This window comes from Diadema setosum, chromosome 15 (assembly GCF_964275005.1).
Source record: "Diadema setosum chromosome 15, eeDiaSeto1, whole genome shotgun sequence".
Taxonomy (NCBI): domain Eukaryota; kingdom Metazoa; phylum Echinodermata; class Echinoidea; order Diadematoida; family Diadematidae; genus Diadema; species Diadema setosum.
This window is the reverse complement of record NC_092699.1, coordinates 33910277-33932188: the sequence shown is the minus strand read 5'-3', so window position 1 is coordinate 33932188 and position 21912 is coordinate 33910277. Positions and strand designations below refer to the sequence as shown.

Sequence of the window (21912 nt, the reverse complement as noted above, 5' to 3'; positions counted from 1 at the left end):
TATTCAATTTGGTTCAGGGGTTACAGAGAAGTGTGGTCGTTGGAAATTCCCCTCCAACTCAAGAGTACACGAGTGAGGATGATTATGACCATTTCTTCTTTGCTTTTTTTCTCTGCATTTCAGAGTGAAAATAGAGTGAAATTTGTATGCAACCTAACCTAAAGATTTCAGAGATGAAGACTAAAATATCTCTGTGTTTATGAAGCTCGGAAATCGGAACAACTAGCCTCCAAAGCAGAGTCCAGTATTTTCTTACTGCTCATTAAACTGGATTGAAAGTCTCCATGTTTTGTCCACTTAATTTTACTCATGTATTTAAAGTTGACTTAACAGTTGTTATAATTTTTTTTTGTTAGTTCTGTATCACATAACTTGTAATATAATTTTTTTTTTCATATAAAACAGTTCTTTGTACACAAATGCTAAACATTGCTGTATTTTTTCAAATTTTGAGAGACAAGTACAATTCATACATTACTAATGTATAGATTGAAGTTAGTCACCGTACAGATTTTCAAATAGGTTAGATAGACACGTTACTGAACATACTCTCTCACACTCATTAATCTAATATTTTATTGCTAATTGAGCAATATCCATTGAATAACACTATTCACAGCAAATTTTCATTTTTTCTTTTGTACTTATGTGGCATATAACCATGCTCGTATGGCGGGGGGGGGGGGGGGGGTTAGACTCTACTCTTTTTCTGAGAATGAAATTTTAGATGCAGGAATGATATGTAGGGATAGTTTTTTTGTGTTCTGATGTTAGCATTTATTTTGCCAATATCATGAGTTGAAAACATTTTTTATGGGGGAGGGGGGGGGGGGGGGGGGAGGGGGGCAGTGATGGGGATGGGAATGGACCTGCCAAAATGTGCTGTGCAGCCAGACAAGGCTTGGTGATGAATGGACGAAAACAGCTGCACAATAAATCAATTTCGGAACACCCAGTTCATACTCTGTCTGTCATCAATTAAGATTAATTTTTCTGCTCGGGCAACTGCAGCAGATGTTAAAGAAGATTTTTTTTTTCATTTCTTATTTTTTATTTTTTTATCAGTCAACTCCTTTCAACATGTTATGAGTATCCAACCATGCTGTGCTGGAACGGGGATAATGTCTTTGTTTGGTTTCTCCATCACGGCCTCCTGGTGATAACCATACGCCATCGGAACATGCTCTCATTCTCAAATAAATGTGATCAATGGAAAAAGCTTCTGCCCAAATTCACTGATATAATTTGAGTCTGGTTCAGCCATCATAGCTGGAGCAGCTCTCTGCCCATTCTCAGTACATGCCCTTGATCATGGAAAAGAAGATTTTTGTCCAATTTGTAGTCATGACAGACCTGGTCAAAAGTTCAACCGAAAAAAAACAAACAAACATACACCTGGCATAGAGTCAGACTCGAAGAGATTTAAGTGCAACAGGAAAAAACACTCATCAGCAATCAAACCAGTACAGAAACAAACATTTCTCAATGGATGAATCACTTATTGTGACCCTGCACCACAAAACCAACAAAAAAGTCGCCAGACAAGGAATTTTAGTTCAGGGCAGATTCTGAAATAACAGACTCTAACCTTTAAAATGATGTATAACTCAATTCAAATGGATTCTCCTAACATATATAAATATTGAAAAGAAAGCACTCACTGTGGAAAAGTTTGAACTGAGAAAAGAGGCTCTGAAGTACATGGCTCAAGTCAAGTGCTCAATCTTTACTAAGCCGTGCTACCTGTGCCATGAATGGGACAAAAAACATGATGTAAACCACTGAAGCAACAACAATGAAGGGATTATCAGATTCAGCTGAAATTGAGCATGCTCTATAAACACATTCTGTCCATGATAAATGTCAACCCTCAAAGCAGTAGCATTATCCTTACAAGAGTTATTACAGTTGAAAGTAAAAAGTGTGCAAAGGATTTTCAAGACATGAAAATCGGCTTCTAGGAAAAACCTGATCACCCTACTTTACCAAAATATTGGTTTAGAAAAACTGCCGAAAACCCACTTTCCCATTCAATTTATGATCCCAAATTCAAGAATAATTTAGAAGAAGAATTACATAGCTCTTTCAGAAAATATGGAAAAGTAAAAATTGACTCTCTTGACCTGGTTCACCTTTCTTGAGTCCTTACATAATATCAGGGGGTGTACGTGACTTTTTGTTAGATCTGTGTTGCGCGGTCACAATTGGTTTTGAGAATATAGGATTGTTGCTCGAAGCAGATCAATAGACACAATGAAAATCAAGTGTTTGTGATGGAAGTGTTCATATCTATTTAGTAGGGAGAAAATGACAACAAATGTGTAACTCACAGAAGTAGTAACATTATAGATTTACTCCTATTTATCAAAATAAGGAATTGGGCATGGGGCATGAAGGATGAGATGTTTGATGAAAGGTTCACAGCAATCACACTCTTTTTAAAATTTACAAAACAAACAAACAAACAAACGAACCAGAAAATACAAAGGTTAAAAAAAAAAAAACAGTCCTTTGTTTAATTTGCTGAATGTTAGCAGCAAAATTTGTCATGCTGTATTAACTTTTTTCCCTTTATAATTGACAATGACGGAATATTCTTACTTAGATAAAAGCTGACGTTCGATTAAGGGCAAACAGAGGGTTCCTAACCAGGAGCCGTGGCCTGGAATTTCAAAGGGAGGCCCATTCAATCTACGTCACAGCTGCTCATCTCTTAAGATTTGAGATCAGTGATGATTGTTCTCTTTCAACGTATTTGACAATGCAGTACCGCCTCGAGGGCCCGAGATCTTTCAGTGTCGGAGCAATGACTTTGCGTTGGTCACGTGTGAATGGAGCCGACTACCCGAAACCCACGTCCGGACCGACGTGGAGTGTGAATTCACAACAGAGTAAGCCAAACTCAGGAAGTATGAGGGAGGGGGTGGATGTGGTTCAGCACTTTTTAGGGCGGCTGCAAAGTTTCAACAGGGAGGTTATGGCACCTCCCTGGTTTCAAGAACCAAGAATTTTTGCTTTAGTCTTTGATGAAGACACAAACAGTCAGTCAACCGTCATTTCTTTGTCTATAAGCATGACATGATACATTATGTCTTGTGGAGACAGAAATGGTATGAACTAATTTGTGTAGAGTTAGAGATTTAGCATTAGAGTAGAAAACATTTATAGGGCTGTTCCTTTTTCTTCTCTCCCTCCCCCTCTCTATTTCTCTCTCTGAATATGGAACACGTACCTGTGAAATGTTTCTAAGTCTTTCTGGGTGTAAAGCATAAAGACATATTTGATGTAACATACAATCAAACCTGTCTTAGTGGTCACTTCTCTGTGACAACCACCTGCTGTATGTTTCACTTACATTCCCCCTTGAGAGAAATACTGTGTAAAAGACCCTGAACATGGGGGCCACCTGCTGAACGTAACCAGATGCCACAAATTTGTATTCTGTGGTGGCTATTTGATTGTCTCACTTTTCCAGAAAAAGTGTAAGGACTGTTAACAGACACTACATTTATTTTTCATTCAACACTATCTGTCCATGAGTACACTGTACATGCAAATTTGAAATGGCCACTAGTGCCTGTCTGCAGTGGCCAACTGTAGTATCCAGTGTTGCATAGTATGTAGGGGGTCTAGGGCAATTACCCCCTGGGCAATTACCCCGGACCCTTCCCCTGTCCCTAATCCTAATCCTAATCCTGAAACTAATCCTAACCATAACCCAAACTCCTAACACTAAACCCACCCCTAACCCTAATCTTAACTCTAACCTACCACTAACCAGTATTTAGCCGGAGGGGGGGTTAATTGCCCTCTGGGGGTAATTGCCCGGATACGTATGTAGGCCTAGATACAAAATGGGCACTTCTGTATTAAAATCTTTCTCATCTTTGAATGCAAAGTTGCAATCTTATTGCTCTTGTTTGTTTGTTTGTTTTTTGCTTTTGATTCAAATGAAATCAATTGTGCTTCCTTCTGTGTTTATTTCAGCATGAGAATTGATAACAATTCAGTCACTGTTGCAGAAGTTAAAGAGATCAAAAATTGACTTGGATTACAGAATTTCAATAATGCATCTTTGTGTGATATAAAATTGATGGCACTTAATGACAGACAAATTGCTTTCAGCTGTTTGGTACAGTCATTAGATGTACAAAAAAAAAAAAAAAACATCTTGGGGAAAAGTTTAGGAGCTGTCATTATTTGTATGAGAAAAAAATGTGATGAAATACTTCTCTGTATTACATTAACAGACGTGACATCACAAACAGCACCACTTGGACCAAGTGTCTTCATTTCAATGCGAGCAGGGGTAGGCAAGAGTTTCATGACCTGCCCCGGTTCCATGTGCGGCTTGTCCTGAAGAACACTCTGGGGGTGTTGGTCCATACCCCGGAAGATGGCGAGTTTAGGGTTGAAGACCATAGTAAGTCAGCATCTATTTTGATTCAGTTAGGGAGTGTGATAATAGGCCCGTTCTCACACAAGGGAAAAAGTGAGATTTGAAAATCGATTTTCTTATCACGATCAAAATTTCGTAATTTTTTCCTGTGTGGACAGAAAAATTTCACTAATTTTCGCGATCCTAATCGCATTAGTGCGATTTTTCAGAATAATCGCAATTACTTTGCCAAGCGTTGTGTGTGTGAGTGCGATCGAGATTCGGAAATCGGTATTTTTAATCCCATCGTTCGTAGCGCGTGAATGTCAACATTATTGGGACCGCAGGGTCAGTCTTCGGTCATGCAAGTTTTGCGCATGCGCAATTTGGCCACTGACCGTTCTTTCCTTGCTGCGAAGTGCGATTTTTCCTTGTGTATGAACGGTCAAAAAAAAAATCGAAATTTGGATCGCGAATGTAATTTTGATTTTCGTTGTGTGTGCACAGGCCTATTGTCTTTTGTGCTTTATACTCGATTGCAATTAAATTTGGGTGCACCATTTTTCGTTGCTTGGTTATAGGGTCTGCAGGAGGTGAAGGGTTGATCATGTAAGGAAAGGGAAGAATGAATGAGGATCCAGTGACAAGGAGGAGGAGGAGAGATAGTAGTGATATGGTTTGAGAGAGAGGGGCGGAGTTGGTAGTAGGGGAAAGGGATGGAGGGTGGGAATTAATTATTTGAATGGAGGGCAACCAGAACCAGTGATAGGGAGGAGGATGAGGGGTGATGTTAGTAAGTTAGATTGGGGGGAGGGGGCAAAAGGGGGTGGGGGTTGTTGATGAATCATTATGAAGATAGGGCACAGGTTGCTTGAGGAACCAGTGGCAGGGAGGAAGAGGGATGGGAGAGGTATTTTTAAAAAAAATCAAGTGAAAATGTTCACTCTTGAAGGAGTGAATAACAGAAAAGAGTGAATTTAGACATTTTCTCTCATTTTAGAGTGACCTCAGGGATCACTCAAAGATTTTGGAGTGATCCCTGAGGTCACTCCAAAATGAATGAAAATGAACATTTACACTCAAAATTCATTTTGAAAACAAGGGGATTAGGATGATGGAGAAAGTTATCAAGGGTAGCTGGAATGGATGCATAAGGAATAGTTGGCTTCAGAGCAGAAGGAGCAAAGAATGTAGAGGGCTAGAGAGGAGAGGATGTTGGCAGCCAGAAATTTTTTGGAGGGCGGGGGAAAGGGTGGTAAATAGATACATTGTATAGGAGGGATGATATTCATTGAAGTAACAATGGTAGAGGGCTTAGACAATTTATTTCGATTAGTATAAAAATTTACAGATTCAAATAGTTTTCTATTGTGTGTCTTATTGTTGCTCTCACAGCATGCCAGTAGATGTTTATGTGTTTGTTTGAGAATGCATGTTCAAGTTCACCTTCATGTACATAATGATTTAGAGCTTTCAACAGAACACATCAGTGAAAGTTTGAGGAAAATTGGACAATGCTTTCATAAGTTATACATTTTTGATGTTTCAGTACCGGTACTGACCGACTACTACAGCTTGTGATGCCATATACATACAACAATATGGAGAAAGTGCAAAGAAAATTCAACATATTTTTCACATTTCTTGCATATGTTATAAAAGATCACTTGACTTGCCTCTTTCAGAAGGCAGAGGATATGATATTGCCCTTAATGCATCAGTAACAAGTTAAGGGACTATGTGTACTTTTTTTCTTAAAAAAATTGAATTTACAGAATTTTCTTTATATATTCTTTATATTGTTCTATGCATGTGACATCATAAACTGCACTCACTGTAATTTTCGCATTCAGTAGTGACCGTGCAGAAACTTTAAAAACTCAAAACATTTGAACAAATTGTTTTTGCTGAAACTTTCACTGATGTGTTGACTCTACTGTTATTGCTGCATTAGCAAACCACATCAAGTTCCTTTAATTTTTGTTTTGTATTTTGTGCACTGAAATGCAAAAATCCACATTTCTGTTGAAATGAACTTGTCCTTTAAAAGTATCATTTACTATTTACAGGCGAAACAAAAACTCAGCTTTAGTTCTTCAAAATAGTTCTAGAATGTGAGTCAGGGATAGAAACAACCAATGTAAAAATTTGAATCAGTTTGATCAATGTTAAGTATTGTTGATATACCAAATGTGAACAGTAGTTATAATAAAAGTGTTTCTAGACTAAACTGTCTACAGTTATGGTTTCTTGAGAAATATAGGGATATCTCCTTTCATTTTAGGCTTTATTGCAAAAGTGTTATGGTAGGATGTCATGTGATACAACTGACCTACATAATAGCATTAAAGGGGATGGCTAGTAACTGATCAGTGGGAATCGGTGGGAATTCTGGAGGATGATTGTTCCAATCCTTGTGGGATTCATTTAAGAGTACATTATATATCTATTGTTGTGTGAAAATTATTTGCTTCAGAATGGTCTCATATTCAAGTAATGTGCAGTTTAATGTTTCCAGGTTAGCGTGCCTGGTCAGTGACGGGGCATCGGTTAATCTGCACATTACTTGAATATGAGACTGTTCTGAAGCAAATAATTTTCACACAACAGTAGATATATAATGTACTCTTAAATGAATCCCACAAGGATTGGAATAATCATCCCTCAGCATTCCCACTGATCGGTTACTAGCCATTCCCTTTAAATGTGATATCTCAAACATATTTTAAATGACTGCTCCCAGTGGTAAACTAGCTGTGCCTTTAAAGGTGATGTGTTAATCCCACATGCACTTTTGTTTATTTTATTAAGTGTTGTGTGCAAAGATGCAAGACAGGAAGTAATGCTGCCAAAGTCAAACAAATAGACAAACAAACAAACAAACAAACAAACAAACAAACACAGATCTGAGCAACTGGTGCCTCTAATCCCCCAGCAATTTCTACCAGCTTTTGATTAATGTTCTACACACAGAAACCACCTGTTCAGAAAAGTCACAGGTCTCCTGGTCTTTGAATAACTGGGGCTGGGTGCACTCTTTATTGGCAATAGTGATATGTGAAATTCAGTTGGTTTTACTCCATTATCGTTCATGTTAGCGACGCCTCATCCGCCCAGTAATGTGGAGATCAAGGCGACAGCAAACTGCCATGGGAAATCACTCCTGAACGTGACTTGGCAGAACCCAGCAGACATCACAGAATACTTCAGCAACGAGCATTTTGGTCATTTCGAAGTGGAGCTCACAAAAGGATCTGCCGTACCCTGGAATTTGGTACTTGCAAATCAATATCGTTTCTGTACTTATCAATTTCTACCTATATTTATAATCTAATGGTAGCTGTACTAACCAGTACCTAATATGGTTGCTGTATCCTCCAAATTTTTATAAAAATCAGAAACTGGACTTGAAACTTATGTCGTGTGATTCTGGCATCCTTTCTGTGGAAGAATGGTACTTATACAAATATATGTGCAAAGTCGTGCAGGAATATTACATACTGATGCGCTTTCAGTGCGTAAATATAGCTTGGAATCTGTCAGATCGCCCAGTCCTAGGCATGTGAATCGAATGAAACGGAGGCCCCCCTTTCTGTTGAGGCTAGGTTCCTCCACACGTTCCCAAATAGATTCTCTTACCTCGGCCTCGTTCGAACCAACGTGTCTCTCTGTCCAGCGCCACCATGTCTTTGGTCTCTTTGAAGTGTAAGGAAACAACTGATTCCGGGATGCTGTGGGTCTTCTGTGTTGACTCATATGAGCTGTCAGGGATTCTTGAGTTTCTCCTATGAAGAATTCCTTGCACTTTTCTCTTTGGCCTATGAAACCATTTACTATGTTTTGTCTTTTTCTCCTGTGGTGTTTTGTTTTTGAAATGGATGACTATGAGTCTCTGTCTAAATGTATTGTGAGGTCTAAATGCTGCGGAGACACCGTGTTTAGCCAATAATCTCCTAATCTTCTAGGAGAAGTCAGATATATAAGGGATGGTGATGGTGATCTTCCTGCTCGGGCCGGTTCTTGGTTGGACCATTCCTTGCTTGATCTTGTCTGAGTCTTGTTGAAAGCATTCAGCTGTGGCGAATGACCAATCTGGATACCCACGTTTGGCCCGAATGTCATACCGGTACCAACATTCAAACATACGTCAAAGAATGCATTTGGGAATGAGTGGAGGAACCTAGTATATAGCCTCAACAGGAAGGGGCCTCTGTTTCAACCACATGCTTGGGGCTGGACGATCAGAGAGATTCCGAGCTGTCTTTCACGCACTGAAAACACAGGACCATTCTTCCACTGGAAGGAAGGCGAAACATCGCATTTTGTCTGCATTTTGCTTTGTCTGCACTTCAGTGGAACACTTATTTTTGCCGACAGTGTAATAGGGCCTAGTTTATATCACACTCTTCAGTGTTGACACCTGGGGCCCGTTGCATAAAAGTTACAATTATGGTAACTTTGCCATCCAGTGGTAACTTCCATGGAATTCTTGATTTTTATTGGCTGTTGAGTATTGTTGCCATGGTAGTTACCATTCAATGGCAAAGTTACCATAATTGTAACTTTTATGCAATGGGCCCCTGGCAGGGTTCTGAATTATAATGTTTAGCAGCTCATGATGAATATAAGGATAATCTTTCATCCTCTGACTATTTGTCTTTCAGTGTTGTGATCATATTAATGTGCACTCTATTCTTATATTTCTATAAATATTTGACACTTGTGCCTATATTCTAGTATTTGTAGACACCTTTTTTTCAGCTGAGAAAATGAACCAGAGAATTGCATAACATTGAATTGAAATGAATTGATTTAGATTGTATTTTATCGAATTGAGTGTTTAACACATGCCAAATACTGACAGTGCAATCAAAACTTCATGTTTCCTCCATTTAGAATCGACTTTGAAAGGTACTTGACAAGATTTAGTCAGCTTCTAACTGAGAACTTAGAGGAGTACATTATGCTTTTCTGTGTGTTTGTTTGTTTTTAATCTAGACTTACAGGAACATGCCACCAACGCAGTGTATGATGTGGTATCCGAACATGCCGATGAATGAGATCTATTGTGTTCGAGTGAGATTCGTAAGTCCCAAGAATGGGTCCTGGTCTGAGAGAGCATGTTCCCTTCGTTCACCTGATGGTGTGTATGAGATTCTGTTAATCTCTTAACCTGTTCCATACTGAATTCTGAAATGCGCATAGACTTAACACGGAGGCCACCAGGTGCCTGTATGAAATGGGTAACCCACGCACCTTCAAAACCTGATAAACTCACCAAACATCTATCTATCTACGTATATATCTGTCTATCTATCTATCCATCTATCTATCCCTCTATTTATCTATCTACCTATGTATAGATATACCTATCTCTTTCTCTCACTCTCTCTTTCTCTGTTATATATATCTGGAGAGAGAGAGAGAGAGTGTGTGTGTGTGTGTGTGTGTGTGTGTTTGGTGAATTAATCAGGCTTTGAAGGTATGCAGGCATACTTATATTGTTATGTACATGTTTTAAAAATGTTCACACTCTCTAAACCAAGGGTGGTCTCACTTTTAAATCAATGCTTTTGTAGATGTGAATCTTGCCATTGAATGGTTCCTATCAATAATTCTTTGTTAGAAGATAGTATACATTTGTAGTAAATATATAGAATTAAGTGCTGAAGACAACAAATCTGCTACATGTGAGGATGAGAAACTACTTACATGTTTTATTTGACCTGACATGATGTTAGAAGCATACTTTAACACCATCCAAGCCAAAGCCATCCTGTATAAAACCATTCAAAATTTGCAAAGGCCATCTTGACAGTGTTAAAAGAATGCTACAGTTGTGGTTGTGATGGGGCTTCAGGTTTCCAACATTTTTTTTTTTTTTGATGATTATTTTGAGATAATGAGAAACCTCATATGAAATATGAAAGAGCATACAATTCTAGGAGGAATTTAAACTTTAAATGATGAAAATTGGTTCTAATATGTCTGATGAGGTATACACACAAAAAAAATTATGATGAAATGTAGGACCTACCTTTTATTAGGATCGCTTTGTTGTACTCTGTTTTTGGATATCTCAGCCATTTCAAAACTGATCTTCACCAAATAAACTTTAACTCTGTTTAGAATTGGATGCTCTTTAATATTTCATAGAATATGATCTAAGCATGTCGCAAAAAGTTAAAAGCTAAATCCTCACCTCACCCAATACTACACCACCCCTTTAATCTTTTGAAAGGTATTTCAGCTACTGCACACACAAAGAAAATACCAGCATACAAGTGCATTTAACAGGTTGTCTGTTCATTTTTTGTGGTAACTTTGCAGAGATTGCCTGCGAGAGAGGTGGTAGAGTACAGCTGGCTTGTCCCGACGTGGGTCGATCTAGCACCGCCGCAAACGAAACTGCTGTGGCGTGGTACCACAATGACATCTTGATGCCAGAGGAGACGGATACACTCTTGTCCATTACAAACATATCTTTGGAGGACGGAGGAAACTACTCATGCATGCCAGGAGGCGGTGCACAGGTTGCTTCATACAATGTGATGATTGGCTGTGAGTGTGACTCTTGAGATTTGTGTCCAACCAATAGGGAGCTTTAGGTTTTCACAACGGGGACGTTCAGAGGGGAAAAAAATCCTCTTCTGAGCATAGGCAGAATCGCGTATCAAAGTGAACCAATTTATAGCTCGCGTCATCTGAGTTTTCACTACGCGTTCTGTGCAAATTTTACGTCCGCTCAATTCACGGCGTAGAGACCTACTTGATGCACCGATCATATGGGTGCACCATTTTATTTTTTATAGGTTGCCTCTCAGCATAATCTAAAGCTACTTTTCAACATGACGCATGGAAGAGGAGAACGTCCACCTCAAGAGTTGTCTCAAACATCTGCACCGCAAATTTAAAGCTCCCTAATGAATCATTCAAGTCGAAGAGAATTAATGGATTTTGATATGAGCAGTTACTACTTGTGAATGGAAAACAGTATATAAGGAGAGCAGTAGGCCCTGTAACAAAATGATCTAGAATGCTCAACCATCACATGTTTTAGATGAGCCAAGAGCCAGCAATCATACAGAGTTTATTCTATATTGACAAGAGCATGTTTGTTTGTTTGTTTGTTTGTTTGTTTGTTTCCTTGTTTCTTCCTCCTATTCTTTCTTTCATTGCTGTCTGTCTCAAACGATATGGAATGCTAGGGAATGGAGAACCTTTCACATAGATTTGGTATTCCATTTTGTGAATACAAGACTTAAATGATAACCCCATTGTCTTTTTAAAAGCATAAATGATCATATTTATAAAAACGAATTTGTTCCTGATGGATGCAATTGATAGTTCCTTTCATATCACAAACATGAATGTTGACATCATACAAACATGTTATGTTTCCATTAAACCTAAATATGAGTATGCTTTCTAACATGCATAGTTTGTTCTTAATGTGGTTTTCCATTTTAGACAGTTGTAGACTAGTTTTTTGAAAGATAGTATTAAAGCTATGAAAACTTTTTAAAAACAGTTTTGCCATATTTTACTTGAATAAAGATTTACATGAATTGCGCTTTATTATATCATTATGAACTACACTGCCTGTTGAGATGCTTGTGGAAATTGCTCACATTTATGAAAGAAAATTTCAGAGCATCACAGTATATGGAAAGAAAATGATGTTGCAACAGTTGCATTTCACCATGCATTTTACAGCAAAGCCTCAGGAAATATCTCTAGAGTGCAGCAGCAGTGACTTTGTGAATATCATCTGCAAATGGGACCCAATACCAGACACCAACCTGCCAACCAATATTTTGTGCGAATATGCCGAGGGGTAAGCATATAATTGGTAGAGTGTTGTAATTTTCTGCGTCCAATCCTTTTTTCATGGCAAGTAGAACCACAAGGCACATGATCTACACATTCACAGGTTGTTAATTGGTACAATTAATGGAATAATCATACACTTCGTTGTTTTCCTGCAATTTGTAGTTTGTTCTGGAGGCAATTTTCTAGCTGCTCCACTTAAACCTCCAGAAACACTATAGCATCGTGGTGTCCAAGTTCAGAAATTTTCCGACTTAGCCTTATAATGATGTTCAAATGCATGAACAAGAAATTCTCTAGTATACAAAAAGTTTTGAGAACTATGTTGTCATTAAGAAGAGATCTATGAACTAATATCACCATACTAATGGTCCATTTAGTGAATGGTTTACTGTGTTACTGCTATGTGAAATTTTGGTTACAGTTAATTATCAATGAACCTTATGTACAACAAACATCTACCCAAATATCAAGTATGTTGAGTGTGATAAATGCAGTCATTCACTGGTTTTATTTTTCTGATGCACTAAGCATTTGTGACCCGCTACAATAAAAGGATCCTAAAGTCGCTGACGGGTGAGCCGAGAAAATCGAGTTTGAAGTCAGATCACCAAAATCTGTCAAAACGTTCGGATTTCTGTTTTTAACATAATTTTGTAGTCTTATGTATCTTCTATCATCTGCCGAAATTTCGAAGCTAAAAAGGAAAGCCTGAAAATAGCATTTTTCTGGTCCATGCTTGGCTAGCCCGTCAGCGACTGTAGGATCCTTTTGTTGTAGCGGGTCACATTTGATTTCATTTTCAAATTTATAACTCATATTTTTTACACATTAGATGTCAGGTACTCTGGTTCCATGTAGAACTATGCAACTTAAATTTTTCAAATTCAAAATATTGTTCAACAACACCCTTGTTATGAAATGAATTTTTTATTCAGATATGGGTACGATTTACCCTTGAGTAGTCTAACACTATATATGTTGCTGCGACATAATGTGACTGCCCAGCTCAAAGCCCACAAATTGTAGGTGAAAATTAATATTCACTTTTCTATTCTACTGTGTATACATAGTTTAAAAAAGTAAGCTGTAATATGATTTATAACTTGTAAATATTGGACCATTCTCAACCATTCAAAAAGTGATTGAAATAGGAGAGTTAGGAATTGCAGTTTCATAGATAAGGGAGAAAAGAGGATTTAAAGATTGAGTTCACTTCGGTGTGCTGTGCAGGAGTATCATTGAGAACATTCACTTTCTAAAACAGCACCTTTCCCAAAGAGTACGGTCCAGAAAAAAAAAAAAAACTGCAAATATATCAATTTCTGTTTTGTTTCAAGCTACCAAATTTTGACATTGGGTAGAAAAAAAAATTTCTCCCAAAGCTATTTAAAGACAAACTTTGAAAATTGAGATGGTCAACCCAGATGGCATAATTTGGTCCAGTACGGAGAATCCTAATTGGTAACTTTTTGTGGGTTTTGAGATGGGTGGTTATGTATGTAAATATATAAGTCTTTAAGCAGAACACATATTTACACTCTTTTTATTTTTCACATTATTGCTAAATGCAAGTTCCTATAATTAATCTTGAATCTGCAATTCTCATAACCACTTTGTTTGTTTGTTTGTTTGTTTTTTCCTTTTTCCAGATTTGAGCCATATCATCGATCATATCACGTTTGTCCAAATTTCAGTGCCGGAAGTGGTGTTCAGCATTTCACTGGCGTTAAGGAGTTAAACATGCTTCTGCGCTTTGCAAATGCACTTGGCACATTAAATGTTCCAAAGGACAGCCAGATATATTTCAGTTCCTTATTACATAGTGAGTGCAATTATATCTTTCCCATTTTTTTTATGATACTGTCGATCAGGTTAGGTACACAAGCAACTCAGAAAAATTGTCTACTCTTCTGTGTACCATTCTTCTTTAAATTTAAAGGACAAGTTCACCTTCACATACATGCGGATTGAGTGAATGCTGCTGCAATATTAGTAGGACACATCAGTGAAAGTTTGAGGAAAATCAGAAAACCCGTTCAAAAGTTATGATTTTTTTTAAGTTTCAGTGCCGCCATTACTGGATGAGAAGACTAACTACAGTTTGTGATGTCACATGTGTAGAACATTAAAACAAAATAAAGAAAATTCAACATATCATTTTCACTTTTCTTGCATAATAGGAGCAGTTGACTAGCCTCGTTCATGTAAGGGTGGGGGAATAATATAATCCTAACTGTACATCAGTAAGGAGTCAATGGAATTTGTAATTTTCAAAGAAAAGGAAATTTTGTGGAATTTTTTTATATTTTCTTTATATCGCTCAACACATGTGACATCACAAACTATTGAAGTCTTCTCATCCAGCAAGCCCATCCAATTTTTAGTGTTGTTTAATGTTTCTTTCCTTGCTTAAATACTCAAGCAAATACAAAACATGTGTCATTGATCATGAATAACACTTTATGAAAAATACACCGAATCAAGTGCTGGCTGCTGGCTTTCTCAAATACTCAAGCAAATACAAAACATGTGTCATTGATCATGAATAACACTTTATGAAAAATACACTGAATCAAGTGCTGGCTGCGATGAGATGATGATACAGTGACATCAATTGGCAAATATCTTTCTTTTCAATCATAATGTGCTTTCCTTGAATGTTGAACCTTGAAGAAGTAACCCCTGTTGCAGCATTTTCACAGGAAACTGTACTGTTATCCCACAGATAGGCCTATAGCCCAATTAAACTCAAAGAGACAAATCTAGGACAGTAGAATGAGACACGATTATACAGTGCACTCTTGTTAGAATGAACACGGTCATAACAGTCAGTTAAAAAAAAAAAAAAAATCGGCTCTAAAATCATAATCTATATCATACCCTATTTGTTCCCTTGTAATGAAATTTTAATACAATTATTCAAATTACTGTACGAGCTGAAATTTTTGCGGTGGTTTTATTTTCGCGAATCACCTTTGAACTGCGTAAATAACAACACGCGAAAATAACAATGCGCGAAAGCAATGCAGGGAAATGAAAATCAAGCCACTACTAGTACTCGTAGCTATAGCTACATAAATGGGTCTAGCACACAGCTATCATGAGCTGAGCCATATGGCCATGACGTAGCTAGCATTAATGAATAGGCCTACAGTATGTGTCCCGTTCTGCGCTGCACCTAGCTAGCCTTCAACTTGTTGACTGATGTGCACGCACGTCGCACAGTACAGCTAGCTATAGCTGTTTAAAGTGTGTTCAGTCTACTCTTGCAACTGCACTCTTGGTGTTCGCCTGTCGATGTCTGGCACGAATTTCGAAAGTCCTTGTAAAGTATTTCTTTTTGATATTTTTTTTTTTTCAAATTGAGAAAATACTAGTACTTACACGTGTAAGGTACTTTTAGTTTAGACAACTATAGTTTTTTCATGAGAGTTCACGTAAATTCAGTTAGACCCTCACAACCGCGAAATTAACAACACGCGAAAATGTCCTCCAAGTAGCAATTCGCGAAAATATGTATGCAAAAATTTCAGCTCGTACAGTATTGTGTGCCTCTTTGCCAGAGTATCATTACATAATAGTGAATTCTTCTTCCCATTACCTGTTCCCATGGTGCAGCAAAGCCAGCTGCCCCCGTCTTTGATGTTAACGTCAAATCAACATGTCAACCAAGCTCCTTGCTCAATGTGGTTTGGACTCACCCCAGCTTCAAAAGTCGTGTGAGGAGCTACCTCTTGGAAAAAGAAAACAAATTTGAAGTAAGAGCTGGATCTCCTGATGAAGAATAATTATGTCAGAACAAAATGTTTATGCTTAATCTTACAAACCATATAGATCTTGGAGGGTATCAATTGTGTTTGCTTCCACATTTCCTTTCATAAGTTTTTTTTTTTGTGGTCATTTTTTTATCAAAGGCATAATTTACCATTTTCAGATGAAACAAAAACCCAGCATTGTGATGTGCTTTACAGTAGATCTAAAATATGAGTTACGGATAGAAACAACCACTGTAAAAAGTTGAATCTGTATGATTGATGTTAAGTATTGTTAAATACACAAAATGTGAACAATAGTTATAATAAAAAATGTTTCCAGACTAAACCATCTACAGTTATGGTTTATTGAGAAAAATACTGATATCTCCTGATATTTTAGGCTTTATTGCAAAAATTTTGCATGGTATAATGTTTTGTGATACAACTGACCTACACATTATGCATCAAATGTGATATCTTGATGTTTTTTTTGTTTTTTTTTACACCAGTGCCCCCAGAGGTAAATAGGACCTTTACAGGAAAAGATAACTGGCAATATGATTTGTTTCAAGAGTGAATGAGCTTTAGGGGAAGATCCCATATAGCGGTAGGGGAGGCAAATAAGAAGGAATGGAGATAATTCAAATTGTGAAATGACCACAATTTAAATCCCATGTTTATGAGATCTATGATTAACCCGTCGAGGACGAGTCCCGAGTATACTCGGGCAGGTATCGATGGGAATTGCGTGTTGTAGCAAAATTAAGCCGTCCTCAACGGGTTAAGGGGAATGTGTAATGTGATTTAAGAGGTTGCTTTCAGAAGTGTAGATCCACACTTCTCAACTCTCTTTTACCCCAAGCATATGAATATTAACCCGTTGAGGACAAGTCCTGAACATACTCAGTCAGGTGTCTGTGGAAAATGCGTGTTGTAGCAAAATCAAACCATCCTCAACGGGTTAATGTGGATTTGCTACTGGTGTGTAGATTAAATGCAAGTTGTTTTTATTTAATTTTTGGCCAACATCATGGCCCACCTGTGAAAGCTTCGCTGCAAACTAGTACGTGGGCCATGAGCCGCTTCTTAAGAAGCACAGTAGGACAGGATAATCCATGCAAACAAAAACTGCTTGATGTCACGTAATGTTGAGTTTCAGGAGACAAACAGCCTGAATCCGGCGTACGTGGAAAGCTCTCATTGATAGAAGACTTTGATGTGAGTGATTTGAGCTTGACCCGTCGAGGACAAACTGATTTTGCCGTAGCATGCAGAGACTCCAACCCTCCCGCTTTCGACGGGAGATCTCCTGCCGACAGCCCATATTTGCAAAATCTCCTGTTCTCCCGCTTGAGATTTAATTCCTGCTTGAAATGATTTCTTACTTAGTGTCATCGTATGTTGAAAAATAAGCCTCAGATAGCATGAGATAACATCTAGAACCATAGAGCTGGACTTGGACACAAGGAACTTCGCGCGTTTCGCGCACATCAAGTTGGCGTCTCCCGTTTGCTAGGGGTTTTAGGTGGGAGAATATCCAGATCAGAAGGTGCTTGGGGTTGGAGTCTCTGAGCATGCATTTCCCATAGACACCCGCCCAAGTACTTTTAATAAAGGGTTAACAGCAACACTAATGTTTGGTGCAGTCCAAACCGTTTTTCAGGGTATCTTGCATGTAGTGATGTTCATATCCCTACCTTCATCAAGAATGTTAAATGAATGTAAAGTGACCAATTTTGCAAATGAAGATTGTGGATATAAGGACTTTTATACTGAAATAATTTGTTGGTCTCTCTCTCTCTCTCTCTCTCTCTCTCTCTCTCTGTCTTTCACACACATACACACTTTCTTCCTACACACACACACACACAGAAACATAACCACACTGTATCACTGGACTCTGATTTGGAGTCCACATCGGTTCCAGCAAGTGTCTGCAACACAGAGTACTGCGTGAGAATGAAGACAATTACACATGTCATTTTGGATGAAGACGGACCATGGTCCAAACAAATCTGTGTCAGAACTCCCCCTACTGGTAAGTTGAGCACTAAGTCTCAAGCATGGAGATGTAGCTTGGGCAATTAAGTATATTATTTGCCTTCAGCAAATTACCATGATACCACTGTTGAGTCTTATCAATGGTGATGGCATGGTACTTGAATACCATACATTGTAATCCTCATTAGAGTGAGATTATGTGCGGTAAGAATAGTCTGATATATTTTTGCCATGATACAATTTAATTGTATCATGGCAAAAATATATCAGACTATTCTTACCGAACATAAAAATTATATTCATGTTGAGAAATAATGAAATGAAATTAAACAATAACTGACAATTCAGTGTACCATCAATGTGCAAAATGCCTCCCAGCCAGCCCTATTTCGTGTACATTATGGGATGGCTTCTTGGCTAGCAAAGTTAGCTATCTTTAATCATTGTAATCTGTTGATTTGTACTTAAAAAATTGTTTTGTTCAATTTGTTAACACATTCAAAGTGATTGCATAAGTTCTATTTGCATTATATGGAATAAGAAATAGAAATAAGACACTGTCAGACATTATTACATGAAAGACACATGCACTCATTGGCAGCAGAGAGCAGCAAGTTGGGAGATAAACTTCAGTTCAGTGGACAAGATGTTGGCATAAAAGGTCAATTTGATATCACGCTGATGGATCCAAGTGGGTTAAGTGCTGACATGGCTTTATTTCTATGGACAATGCACTGTTGAGAGTCTGTCCTCAACTTTGCTCAAACTCCCACATACATTTACTGGCATCTATTTAAACCTTGTGTGCATGCTTTGAGTGTTGATTGGCACAGAAAACAGAGCTCATAGCCTTGTACATTGTACACATTGTCCAAAGTCCTTGGCAGATAAAGGAGTAAAAAATGCTCCTTTTATTAAAGTTGAAGCTTTCAACAAAGAAAGAGCAGAATATGAGTGCATGTATCCACCTTGTCAGTTTTATAAGAAAGGTATAAAGTCTTGTGCAATGTATGGTAAAATGTTGTGAGTATGATGTGTAAAGGAAGGAACTGCAGTGTTGGCTATATGTATTGGATAACACCAAGGACTATGAATCCTGAGATTCCAGGTTCAAGTCTCATGGCGGCAGCCCAAGTTGTGCACCTAGACATTGAATATGAGAGACACGATTATCATCATTCAATTTGAGAACTTCCAGTACATTTTGCTCCTAAGTACTCTGTGTTATCATTATTTGTCCAATGTTTTAAACATCTGATTTAATTTAGTTATAAGAAAAAAAAAAATATCTCTTGCATGTAATAATATAGTGGGGATATTTCTTATCGTGTTCCTGTTATTTTTTGTTTTTATTTGTGATTAATGCCAATACTTTGGAATGTGTTATCTTGCAGTGCCCAATGTTGTAACGACCCACGTAAATTATACAGATGAGATTGTGAAGGGGAAGGAGCTGAGACATGTCAACGTGACGTGGAATGTAAGACCCAGTTCTGTGATTCTATTCATTTGTTAGGTTAGGTCATTTCAAAATTAACCCATTCTGTACTGAATTCTGAAATCCCCATAAACTTAAAACACAGGCAACTATGAGGGGTGATATTCTGAAAACGTAAAATCTAAGTTTCTTCAGTGTTTCTTAAGTCAGGTGCCTATAGGAAAGACAGAATTCACGTATTCTGAAATTTCTGCCTAGGAACTTCTTCATGCAAATTAGGCCATCCTTATCCCCGCCCACGTCCTTTCTTAAGCCAATACGAAATGCCATACCATAAGGAACCAACCAGTGACAATTGCATATTATTGTGATGTAGGGCTAAATACATGTGTGCGCGGCATGTCCCCTTTCTCATGCCCATTTCGCTCTTTGAAATTGCATGCATGTTGCGCACAGTGAATGACAAACGTCTGTCGTGCAGCTTGCTATATCTTAACTTTAATAACATACTTAGGACAGGGGTGAGGCGTTTCTAAATATCTTCCTAAAATTCTTTCCAAAGTGCATTCTAGAATACCAACCTCTTCCTAAGTCAGAAATTTGCATATCTCATCCTCATTTGCATATCTTTGTAAGTTTCTTCCTAAATTTAGGAAAAAGGTTAGGAAGGCACTTAGGAAGAAACTTACTAGGAAGATTTTCAGAATATAACACTTAGGAAAAAATCCTGACTTAGGAAGAAATTTCTTCCTAGAAAGGATTTCAGAATACCACCCCATGTTCACGTATGGAATGGGTGAAGCATCGTTGAAGACAAAACAAAGGCAAAGATTAAGTTTGATTAGGTTACTGAAATTAATTTGATATGTTTGTAAATGCAATGCTTAATCATGTCAGCTCTAAACTTGTTGTGCTTATCATGTATTCATACAGACATCATTGCCAAGATGTGTAGGTGATGATGATAACAAAATGCAAAATTGAATTTTTATCAATAGTTGAATATGGAAAAGGTGAAATAATTCTATTAATGAATATTCCGCATTTATTTCACATTTTAGTTAGTAATTCAGTACATTTTGTGTTCATTAGTCAATATAAGAGGAAACCAATTAAAAAAAAAAATGATCAAAACAAATATGGTACTTTTGCTTAGTCACAGCAAAGTGTTTAATTTGATATCTAAACAAAATATTCAATGATCTGCCTTGCAAAATGAAACTATAACCCTGATTCGTCATCCTTCATTGACTAGGTCACGGAGAACAAAAATATGCCATACCAAGGACTGAGCGGCTTCCGTCTGCAGATAGTTTCCTCAAAGTCCAACCGCACAACCTTCCTGAGCCTTTCTGAGCAGTTTGCAGTGACTCTCGTCCACAACAACTTTAGCATGATGTTGCTAGGTAAAGTCCAGCTGACTCAATGAGTAGAACATCTCGATAACAAACCTAACGGTACACAAGCACTGTGCTTTTTTAGAGAAATGCTGTCATGCAAAAGACAAAAGAGTGAATATATTGCAACCAGAAAATTAGAATTATCCACTGGTTCCCATGGAATGAAATGAAGCAGTTATGTTTAATCATTTAATATCCACATGATGGTATTCATCCATTCATTCATTCTTTTTTCTTCCATTTTCAGCAGATTTTGATTACGTATATATTTTTTACTGAAGATCAGTGCATGAGATACTTAACATTGTAATATACAGTAAACTAAATGTACAAGTTTGCAAATAACTTTGAATATGTTTTTCTAGATTGCCTTATCCTTTGTTTTTAGCTTCTATTTTTTTTTATTAGATTGAATGAATGAATGGTTGTAAATAAAATCTTTCATATAACATATTATCTAATTTTGTGTGAATGGTAATAAAAAATGAGAGATCTACATATCTTGCGTATGAGTGTGTAGGTGGAGGTGATTAATGCCACACATATTTTATGTAGTCTATACTTTGCACAATCCTTGGACTAGATTTAAAGTACATTCACCTGTGGATTCGATCCAGTCTTTGCATTCCATTTTCATTTCCGAAAAAACCCCAAAAACAAACCAGCATCAAAGCCGGAATCAGTCTTTGATAGGATTTTGCACCAATCTGACATTCCACATACACTTAACCCGTCGAGGACGGACTGATTTTGCTACAAAACGTGCACATTTCCCATAGATACTTGCCCAGATATACTCGGGACTCTTCCTCAATCAGTTGATTTCTTTTACTTTCTTTCAGGTCTTTCTGTGAGAGAGAAGTATGTAGTCTACCTGACACCTTTCAACACTGCTGGCTCATCGCGCACAAAAGAATTCACCATTGCTTCTGTGAAGATGGATCTTGGATATGGTAAATTTGATGACACTTCGGAATCCCTTCACTCTTCAGGCTGTAGGCTCTCAAACATGGCAATAATCTACAGGCATTTTGTTGTAACAAATTCTCGGACGCTTTCTTTTGTTTTATAGAAATTTCACTGTATCCGAACAATAAAGTATGTTCA

At 37.6% G+C, this 21912-nt stretch overlaps 1 protein-coding gene across 1 annotated transcript in view; it reads left to right on the top strand.

Annotated features, from left to right (window-relative positions):
- Positions 1-21912, top strand: part of LOC140238704 (uncharacterized) — a 42795-nt gene that overhangs the window by 15927 nt on the left and 4956 nt on the right. Inside the window, exons 3-12 of the mRNA XM_072318603.1 lie at positions 2768-2891; positions 4251-4423; positions 7477-7652; positions 9377-9521; positions 10709-10939; positions 12095-12215; positions 13861-14033; positions 19362-19447; positions 20661-20811; positions 21648-21758. Coding sequence (XP_072174704.1) covers positions 2768-2891; positions 4251-4423; positions 7477-7652; positions 9377-9521; positions 10709-10939; positions 12095-12215; positions 13861-14033; positions 19362-19447; positions 20661-20811; positions 21648-21758 — 1491 coding nt within the window. The remainder of the gene's footprint in view (positions 1-2767; positions 2892-4250; positions 4424-7476; positions 7653-9376; positions 9522-10708; positions 10940-12094; positions 12216-13860; positions 14034-19361; positions 19448-20660; positions 20812-21647; positions 21759-21912) is intronic.